Genomic DNA, 11,087 nt, shown 5'->3' with positions numbered 1-11,087 from the left:
AATATTTTTGTTTATATCGCTCTTTAAATTATAAAATTAAATAGAAATGAGTGCAATTTATATTTTATCGAAAAAATTATCTTGTGGTTATTATATAAAAAAAATCATATCCCAGAAATAAAACGTTGATAAAGGTCAAGTAGATAGCCGAAAGAGGAAACTAGAGGGATGTAATTTTTATGATACCTGCTTACTCCTATGCCTTTGCCCTCTCTTTTATCGTTTCTCCATTCACCCTTATAATGCGCTTTAACGATGCGTTTCCTTTCAGGCGTGTATATAGCATGTCGCCAACCATTTCGTTTGCAAGATTCTATTTGTTGCTCGCACCACGTAGTTTTTTGTACTTTTAAGAATGGCATTGTCAAATATTTATAAAGGAGACATTTCGATTTTTCATGGATGATCGATAATTTCGTAGATCAAGATTATAATTGCCTAATTCACATTGCACGATGCTCTATATTTTGCCTTGTGCATTTTTCAATAAAATTTTGATATAAAAATATGAAGAAAAAATTAAATTTGCTCCAAAATAATAGAGTCGTATGTGCATAATTTTGAAAATAATACAAATAATTGTAATAAAAAGCGAATATTAAAAAAAGGATTTAATTTGCACATTTAAACGAATGAAAACCTACATGTGCAATTAACTAGTATTACATGTACACGAATTAAACGATAAAATTTTCAAGTCAGATAAGATAATTAAAATTATTCATTCATTGTTTATAGATAATTTAATATGTGCGTATATAATATATAATTTGTTGTAATAAGATTTTTTATTTCAGTCTTCTACAAAGTTAATATAAATTTTCTTACATGTGTAATATGAAAGATACTTTGTATAATGCAACATTTAATACATATATTATATTATATATATTATATTAACAGGTAACAAAAAAGAGCTTGGATAATTTAAATAAATTAAAAAAATTTACGTGAAGAGAGAAATTGAAAAATAAAGGTCGGTCACGTGATCGATGACGTATTCGCGCGCGCATGCGCGATTCGTTCTGTGTGCGTTTGGCGTCACTAGCCATTTGTGTTGTGTCAATTAGCGAAACAAGCGCGAAAATCACAAAGAATTCACCGTGTGTTTCATAATGAACAGCAGTGTTCAAATACTCGACCAGAGTATGGACGCTAAATGCCCTTTAAATGCGACGATCAACCTCGAAGACACGGACTCCGAGACGGATTTGATCGAACTGGATTCAAGTTGCGACACGGAAGTCCTTTGCCTCGACAATTCGATCAACCAGCCGAACAACAACGAGAACTCGTCCGACTCGTCTCCGGACGTTGACGTTGACGTCGACGCAAATATTGAGGTGACAACTCGCTCGTCGAGAGATATACAGTCTGTCTTGCAGAATGACGACGCTGCGAAAACGCGACCCGTTTTCAAGGTTATGTTTCGCGACGAGAGTGTCTCGAGGTACGAGTATCCTATATTTATATTTTAAATTTATTTTGTTTACAGTGTGCGCGAAAATTTGTCCCATCTGATCAAGGCTTTTTTTTTTTTTTTTTTATACTTAAATATGAATTAGTGAAATTGGGAAATTATATTTAATACACACGGTGAAAATTGTCTCAATATAAATATTGAAATAACACATGCTATTTATTATTAAAAATATAATTATTTTTTTATACACATTGGTTTTAAATTTATTTTACTTTTGGTACCTAGCAATGTTATTTTGGAGAAAATTATTACGTTTAATTGCAATTATAAAGTAATTCAAGATAATCAGAGTAAGAGAGAATAACTTTACGAATGCATTTATTAGTTAGTCGTGGAAGTTTATTAAAATTGATGATATATTATTATTAATATATTAGAGATCTGACAAATGAGTCATTGCTTAACAATATTATGAAACAATTTACACAAACAAAATAGTAAAAATATATTAGATCCAAATGTATTTTATATCTTAAATAATGAAATTCATTACTGATTGTTAACATAATATATATTAATAATAAATAATAAGTAATAATATGTTTATATATTTTTTGTGAAATATGTATTGAAATCTTACAGTTTATGAATATCTGTTTCTATAAACAATATTAACACATCTGAATTAAAAAAGCATTATAAAGCAATTTGTTGTACTAAATTGCTTGTAGATTATGAAATTTTATATATTTTCAGACAATATCGACAACAAATTAAGGATTTTTTGCACACTTTAGTGCAATCAAAACCATCCAATGAACAAGATATAAATGAATCAAGTTTGATTTTAGAAATTTGGGATAACAATGATAATTACAAAGATCAAGAATTGTCTATCAGTGCAAAAGACAATAGTGTATTAAATGATAGCATGGAAAGTACTGATATATGCGATTCACTATTTACAATTGATAACAAACCAAATTTTACGAATGATTTAGATGTTCCAACATATGGACAAGTATGTCATCTTTCAAATTATATTATATATGTATCATTATATGTTATATACGAAATAATTATTAATTATACTGAATTACACTAAGGTCGAGAAATATCACAATATATACTCATTATTCGCTTATTATTTATTTTAATTCATTAAATTTTATCCTTTTTTCATCTTTATTATTCTCTTTTTAAAAAACATTATTTTATCATAGAAATATGAGGATATTACTAAGGAATCAGACTCTGTGACGACAAAAGATTATGCACCAAAATTAAATTGCTTCAATTGTAATGGAAATCATAATTTGCGAGACTGTCCATTGCCTAAAAATCAAACCAATATTAATAAAAATCGTAAAGAATTTGCTCTAAAAAATAATGCAGGAGTTCGATATCATATGGGCGAGGATCAGAAATTTAGTCACATGATTCCTGGTCAGTTAAGCCTCAAACTACGAAAGGCTCTAGGACTGAAAGCCAATGAACTACCTAAACACATATATAGGTATACTAATTACATAATCCATTGGATTTTGGGAAAATACTCCTTCCTATTATGTTTAAATCAGTATTCTGTGTCTATATTAATCAGCAATAATATTTTATGAATTTATATTATTTTTATTTTGTAATAAGTTAATGTGCGCGTGATAATGTGTATATTTTTTCTTTATTATTATACAAATATGTTAGTACGAAATAAAATGAGGAAGGAAAGATTTAATTCTCAATCTAATGGGCCAATTAGGCACTTTCTACGTTTCCAAAACATTTTTTCTTAGAATGAGATTACTTGGCTACCCTCCAGGGTGGTTGGAAGAAGCGCGCTTGCAACATTCAGGATTATCATTGTTTAATTCTGATGGATTAGCAGAAATTGATCCAACTGAAGAAGAGGGAGAAATCATTACAGATGTAGATAAAGATCAATATGACATAAAAAAAATATATGACTTTCCTGGTTTTAATGTGCCTTCTCCAACTGGCACCATTGACGTAAGCGACATATAGTGAAGGCATATATTATTAAATGATCTTATAAGAACTTCAAGTATTTTTGGAAATTATAAACATTTCGGTTTTTGATGGATTGCAGGAAAGCCATAAATATTGGGCACCAAAAATCCAACCTATACATAGTAAAGAGATAATGTTATTACATTTAAGAGGGAAAAAAGCTGATGACGGTTATAAGCGGAAAAAATTGAAACTATCCGCTCCAATAACACCAATAGTAAATTCTTCAGAAATGCCTAGTGATATGGAAATAGAAGAAGTGCCAGAAGGTATAATATAATTATCAAAATTGCTCATGAAACGTATTAATATATCTTTTCACTTTTTAAAATTTTATTTACTATTTATCATATTAAGATAGAAGATATTATTTTATTAAAATTTTTATAGAAAATGTGGAGAATGTGCCTATTAATGGGCATTTTATTCCACCATTACCAACAGAACCAGTGGAAACACCACCACCAGCACCACCACCATTATTTCAATCAGAAGATTCAGACTCACGATCGCAAGAATTGCCTTCTTCTGATTCTGTGGTATGTCTTTAACAGATATACTTGCACAATATTTTCCTGATACACTTCAACTTATAAATTGCATTTTTTTCAGGATGATATAATCTTGATTGCAAATTCACCGTCTCTATCTGACTTAGAAAGTACAAAAAAAGAATTACTCATAGAACTTGAAGATAACAGTTCGCATTCTAATCTTTGTTCCACGTCACTTAAAACCGATGCAAACAATACATTTGACATGACATTTTCCAGTATAGCAATTACACCCAATTGCTCTTCTATTTCTCAAGAATGTTCAAATTCTGACAAGAGTTCTATGAAGTTAAGTTCACAGTCTTATCATGAAACATCGCTCAATATGTCGAGTACCAAATTAGACACATCAGTTTCCAATGAAACTATCTCTGAATTAAATTCTACTCCAATCTCTGCTAATTTATCTTCAAGTACAAATCAAGCTTCTGTCAAATCGGTGCACTTGGGTACACCGATATTGACAAGTTCTTCCCCATATAGTAAACTACCGTCATCAGAAAAATTTTCTAAAGATATTTGCGACGTTATCAATTTCGAAAATTTACCTGACTCGACGGGTAAATATGAACAAATGTCAGGAGTCTTACACAAAGTAAGAAATATCATGTCAAGATTGCATCAATAAGCATAGACAATTTACAGAGGGAACTGATACATTATTTAGTAAGTATGTGTATTTATTCACAAAAGTGGAGTAAACAAATATCTGGGATTATTTTAAAAAATGCCATTTATTCTTGATTTCTTCTTGTTTAATTCGATAAAAGATATATGATATCCTCTTAGATATTTTTGGCCTTTATAAATAACAAATTAAATATGTTTTCAAACGTACATCCAAAAATTTTAAACACGGTTTTTCACTTCTTTTTGTCATGATAATTGCAAAACAAAACTTTTCACTGTTAAATGCTTATATTAAGCTACGGATTTAGTTGCTTAGAAAAATTAATGTCCGCTTTTTTTCTAAAGACGAGATTTAGATATATTTCATCTTAAATTTCTGTAATATATAATTTAAATCTTTTCTATATTTTTTGACGTATAATTTAGACAATTCATTTAATACCCTATTACATGTAAATATATATCTATAAAACAAAATTTTATATATGTATAAATATGTATAATAGCCAATATATATTGCTATATCATTTTCCAAAAGTATCAACATATATAAAATTTATATCACGCATTGTTAAATTTGAAAGTAATATTTATTTTTACATTTTATATAATTTGGATTCTTCTCTATGTATAAGGATTAATCGAATGCAAGTAAAGCTCTACTTGTGCAATATATTTTGTACACATTGGAGATATAAAATATTAATTATCTGTGATTGGTAAAATTAATCCAATATGTATATAATAAAAAATATATATTTGAAAATACAATTTCTATGAAAAAAATTAAAATTATAAAAATTGCAATTATATATAAAATGCATTAGCTCAAATTGCTAAACAATAAAGATCATAAAAGATAACAGAAATATACAAAAAGTTTCAATTTCAATATCATGTTTAATTTTTATTCAAGAATGATAATTTTTGCGTAGACATATTAATGATATATTTATCTTGTAAAAAACATAATACTTTATCTGCAATTTTCAATAAATATTGCTCGACTCGCATCTTTCTAATGAATAGAAATATGCTGAAATACTTATTGATAAATCACACATATAATTTTCTTTTTTATTCGAGCACAATAAAACGTTTAAACTGATTCTTAAATATTTTTTTTGCAGTTATACAAATTAAGATGCATGGATAATGTGAATAATATTGTATAAAATAACTACAGCATTTTTATTTGAAATAGAATTATTTTGTAATAAAAATAAAAATGTACTATTATATGATGAACAAATGCATTTCTTTATATATTATTTTATATTCTATGTGTGTTAAATATTTTTTAATAAAATATATATTAACGCTTATTTACATATATATATTATACTATTTAATGTAATACACATATGAGTTTTTTCTTGCAATATTGAAAATCAAAATTTTATTATCGAAAATATGGGAAATGTAAAAGATTAAACATCGTGTTATTAGTATAAAATATATTATATATAGAGAAAATGTATAATACTATATATTAATAATTATTTGTATATAATTGTAAGACCTTTAATTCTTAAATTTTACATTTGTGTGAAATATCCAAAATGTGATGTGATGTCTCTATTTTAATAAAATAATATAACATACATGGAAATAAAATATAAAATTATAATTACATCTTTTCTACATTACAGACAGAAAAAAATTAAATTTTTGAACAACAATTTTAGGTAATGCCGAAAAAATGTAATTTATATATATATATATATATATATATATATATATATATCTTTTTTTATCATATTTCTTATTGTAGATTGCACTCTAAAAAAAAGTATAAATAGTGTTCCTCGACAAACTATATAAATCCAAATTCTCAATTATTGTACATTATTTTACTAAGATTACACTATTTACAGCGGTCAATTGTATATTGAGTGTGTGATCACACATGGGAAATTTTTGTGCACTAACTTATTTTTTGTAATTTTCAGTAGACTCTGCATATTCTCATATAAAATATAAATATTAAGCGAACAATTTCATTAGATAACTACTTCCACTTGCAGGTACTTGATTTTTTAATCTTTTTTTTTATGTTCATAATTCAGGCACATGATAATTATTATATGAAGATAGAGAAAAAATGTAAAAGAAAGAGAATACTTTATATTATATAAAATTAAGATTATTATAGGAAGTTATGTTTCAAGATACGATTGATATATTCCGCTATTATACTGTATATTACAACACACGTGTTGTAATAACGTATTTACCATTTGCTTCCCCCATTATAAGATTAGCATAGATCCCGATATAAAATCTGGAGTAGATCCTCCATCGATGCCATAATATCTCAGTTTTCAATTCACTGTCGGTGGCGAAGGTGGATCATCGTGTGAACCCTGCAAATATATGTATGTTGGAAACGCGTTCAAGATTCTATATATTAATACAAACGACTGATAAATTAACTTACGGGTTCATTGTTGTTCTTGGTAATATTCCTAGTTGAGTGTCGCAAGGATCTCGGTCTAAGTGCATACATGAGCACCATAAAGCCAATAATTAAGCAAGTAAAGAGAAAATCTGAAGATTCCTGAACTGAATTCTGCGGTCCTGGAACTAAAAAAGAAAACATTCATATTTTTTAATACTATTAAGTATGCTAATTTATTATTTATTATTTTATTTACTAGTGTATAATTTATATGATCAATATTTCTTAAGTTTTTATCCATTTTTACTTTTGAAAAAAATACAAGTGATTATAGTTAGATTAAAATTAAACTTAATTTTAATTAAAAGAGTATTTAGTACACAGTAAATAAAAAGTACATACTTCTTGACACGCTGAAGCATTCGGTATCCGAGCAATAATTTTGCGATTGTCGTAACTGAAACAGTAATACAATTTAGCAAAATAACACATTGTTTATTTGCAAAATATGCGGAAAAAGTTGCGTTATTCAAACTCGAATTTGTCCGCTAAAGTTAAATAATTTTTTTGCACAATATCCTTATATTCGATTCGAATAATATCGCGCACCAACAATCGACTTGCGTAATCGAAACAGATTTTATGTAACTGTGTGGCGCAATGAAAAAAATTTCTGCCGACTAAACAAAAAAGATTGCCAAGTTATGAAGAAACTTCATTATTAAATTTTGGTCGAAAAAAAATCGCGTGCAAATACGTGTCTCCCTGTCACCAACCGCGATTTTGTCCGCGATTGCGACTCTCGCGTTTTATCCCTCTCGCAACTTACGATAGAAAGTAGATGTTGCATGGATATGTGATTCCACATGCATTCGCACGGGTCAAATCCTTCGCCGCTCATCGTGATGGTTGTATAGCGTAGTCTCCCGCAAAATCTGCATATAATAATTATATATTAAACAATTGCCATTTTTTTAAATCGTAATATTAAAAATATATTAATATTCTTTTACCGCGAGAAAATTATTTTTCGCGCGAAACATTTACATTTGTAATCCTATGTATTTATTTTCTCTTAATATTTCGATCGGTTAATTCATTCATAAACATTGATAGCGACGAAATAACGAAAATAAAAGTTTTATTAATGTATAGGTAATTTTTTAGGAAATCTTGGATTTGAGATCTAATATCTCCCGAAAATTTCGGATAATTATACGAATTTATTTACAAAATATTGTGACATTTTTTTAACGAATTAAATTTACAAAGTGCAAATAAATAACAAATAACAGTCTCATTTTAATTAGTATTTCAGTAAAATTAATTTATCTGGATTATGGTTTATATATAAGATATCAAACGTTAAAATATTAATAATTTGAATTTTTGCAAGGATAAAAATACTCCTTTTTTGTTTTACACGCACTTGCAAACTAAAATTAAAACCTAGCAAATTTCAGAATTTCTAGACTCTATCCTACATAATGCGGGCAATTATTTGCGGTACTAAGCATAAAAGGAAGGGGAAATAGACTACCTGACTTTCTTATCTTTATAATGACACATATGGGCACGATTATTTTAAAATGGTGCCATACAAATATATATAATATTGCAAATAATATGTAAATTATCAATGCAATCACCAAGGACTCGAATTAAAATACTACTATTTATAGTTCATATAGTTATTTATTATAATAGTACTATGTATATTTTATGAAATATTTCGAGTTTTATTAGCTCTAATAACATGAATATGGCTATATATTTTGTTTCTTTTTGATCGAGAAAGCAAATGTTTATTTGTTTGGTAAGCTAATATTTTTCGTTTCGTATGGAAAAAAAAGTGTAACGACTCTTTTACAAATTTGTCGCAATTGTTTTCCTTATTAGCGAATGTTGAAAATTAAAATATTTATTTTATTTAAAATTTATAATTATATTTATTATATAAATTTTATATATATATATATTTATTGTTAAAATTGAAAGAGTTTATATAAGAAGTTTTGGGTAAAAATTTCACAAAAATTAAAAGTAGATAAAAAAATCAAAATATAAATTACGAGGAAAAAAATATCAATAACATTGAACAGTTAGAAAAAAATAAGTACTATTAATGCATATATATTTTAAAACTAACAATAAAAGCAGTATGATATAAACGCTCGATTATGTATTTCCGATCTTGTTGAGCATCAATCGAGATGATCATTGAGATGGTTATTGAGAGCATAAATGCTTATTGTTAGTGATGTAGCTTAATCAAACAGCTATCAATTAAAGTGACAGATTGCGAAATGCAAAATACGAAACGAGAACTGTTTAAGATATGACAGCAATAATATGCTCTCGACTGACTAATTCGAAATTTTATCTATATACACACATATATGTAAATAAAAAATTTATATATACATAATCGTCGTTTTTCAAGGTGACAATTGTATAATGTACACGTATGCGGAAATACAAACAAACGCGTGTGTTCGAATAAAATTATCCGTGCGGAAAATTTCGATTCGACAAACACAACTCTTATTCTGACACTTGTCTACGATGACATTTTGTCTGTCATAATTGCTCTAGATAGACAAGTCGATCAGAAGAGTCGTGTTTGTCAAATCGAAATTTTCCGCACGGACAATTTCATTCGAACACGGTTTTTTTTTATTTTTCCGCACACGAGTGCATATACAATCTTCATGTTGAAGCGTGACACAATTTCTAAACGATAGAGGAAAAAAACCTCGGTCCGTATGGCGACGTAAACGCGCGTCGCGATAATAATTTAACGGATACGATGACACATGCTACAGAAAATCATGATTAATAACGAGAATAAAAAAGGTGGAAAAATCGACGGAATTCGCTGAAAATGCAATCGTAATTCGACTCGTCGATAACATTAAACGTATGCGCAAATATGAGAAAAAAAAGATACATAATCGACGATGATTTTAGAGTAGAGGGGGCAAGTGTCATCGCTGAACGAAATACTCACCGTGACAGAACGGACGGAGAACCGGATTATGACTGCGTGACGCGAGACAGCTGTGGGACGCAATTTCAACGTTAGACCGTAATTACACTCGACGCAGCCATTCCGGCCATTATAGTATCGTATTAGGTCTTCGATCGTGTGTACGGTGTATGTCGAGGCGCGTTCGCAATCGTGCTCGCGCGCGATTGGCTCGCGCGGCCGACCAATCACCGAGCTCGGCACGCAGCTGTCAAACTCGCGCTACTGTCAAACTTCGGTCGCGCGTCTAGAGGATTTTCATTATTCAGGGCCGCTTCTCGCGACGCGCGACGACCGACTTTGTTGAACGGACGGAAAACTAAAAGAAGAATCGTATTATTAAATTGATTGTTATCAAAGAAAATTCTTAAATGAGGGTATTATTATAGTATTGTTCATAGTGGAGATAATTGTAATGTTGGATTGTCCGCACGTATGTATTTATAGAATTATTAACTTTTTGTATATTTATAGGCTATATATGAACGTACATATGTATATCACTTGCCACGTTACGAATAATTATTTCTAATTGTCATAAATGTTATTAAACATCGATAAACATTATTATATAATGATTTATTGATTTATAATGAAAAACTATTAAGTATCAAAATCATTAACTTTTGACTTTAAAAATACAATAAAAATGAATATTTATCTCGAAAAAGCAAGGGTGAAATCGTCAATTATAAATTGATAATGACAAAAACCGTCATAGTAAGTCGAAATTTTATTGCAGGTGACAGTTGTGTCTGCGCAATAAGTGACGGATCTACACATTTTCTTGAGTATTTGAAGTTAATATTCCGAATAGGGGAACATTGAGACAAAAAAAAATTGATTTCATCAGAGAGAGGTAAATTATACTCGTGCGGTAATAAGTGTGCAAAAAATAGAAAAAAATGTAATGTGCGTTCGCATATCTAGCGAGCACGCGCGCGCACCGAGCGACGTCACGTGACCTCGGCCGTGACGACACGTGACCGCAGCGCGTATATACGCGCTCGACGGGCGCTAAAA

General features: G+C 28.9%; 2 protein-coding genes across 2 annotated transcripts; one reads left to right on the top strand and one right to left on the bottom strand.

Annotated features, from left to right (window-relative positions):
- The first annotated feature begins 1,008 nt into the window (after positions 1–1,008).
- On the top strand, positions 1,009–5,874 carry LOC114935654 (zinc finger CCHC domain-containing protein 8 homolog). The gene is made up of 8 exons (XM_029308541.2): positions 1,009–1,450; positions 2,180–2,444; positions 2,647–2,939; positions 3,217–3,430; positions 3,531–3,720; positions 3,842–3,990; positions 4,064–4,671; positions 5,766–5,874. Exons 1-7 carry the CDS (start codon positions 1,116–1,118, stop codon positions 4,631–4,633), a joined length of 2,016 nt encoding a protein of 671 aa, XP_029164374.2. The 5' UTR covers positions 1,009–1,115; the 3' UTR covers positions 4,634–4,671; positions 5,766–5,874.
- A 203-nt stretch (positions 5,875–6,077) lies between these two features.
- On the bottom strand, positions 6,078–10,173 carry LOC114935691 (small integral membrane protein 14). Its single transcript, XM_029308601.2, has 5 exons — positions 10,047–10,173; positions 7,866–7,971; positions 7,439–7,493; positions 7,076–7,221; positions 6,078–7,001 (listed from the first exon to the last, which is right to left on the bottom strand). Exons 2-5 carry the CDS (start codon positions 7,935–7,937, stop codon positions 6,960–6,962), a joined length of 315 nt encoding a protein of 104 aa, XP_029164434.1. The 5' UTR covers positions 7,938–7,971; positions 10,047–10,173; the 3' UTR covers positions 6,078–6,959.
- Between the last annotated feature and the right edge of the window lie 914 nt (positions 10,174–11,087).

Source organism: Nylanderia fulva, unplaced genomic scaffold (assembly GCF_048542155.1).
Source record: "Nylanderia fulva isolate GAGA-0341 unplaced genomic scaffold, ASM4854215v1 Scaffold18, whole genome shotgun sequence".
Lineage (NCBI taxonomy): Eukaryota > Metazoa > Arthropoda > Insecta > Hymenoptera > Formicidae > Nylanderia > Nylanderia fulva.
This window is presented reverse-complemented; position numbering and strand designations above follow the sequence as displayed.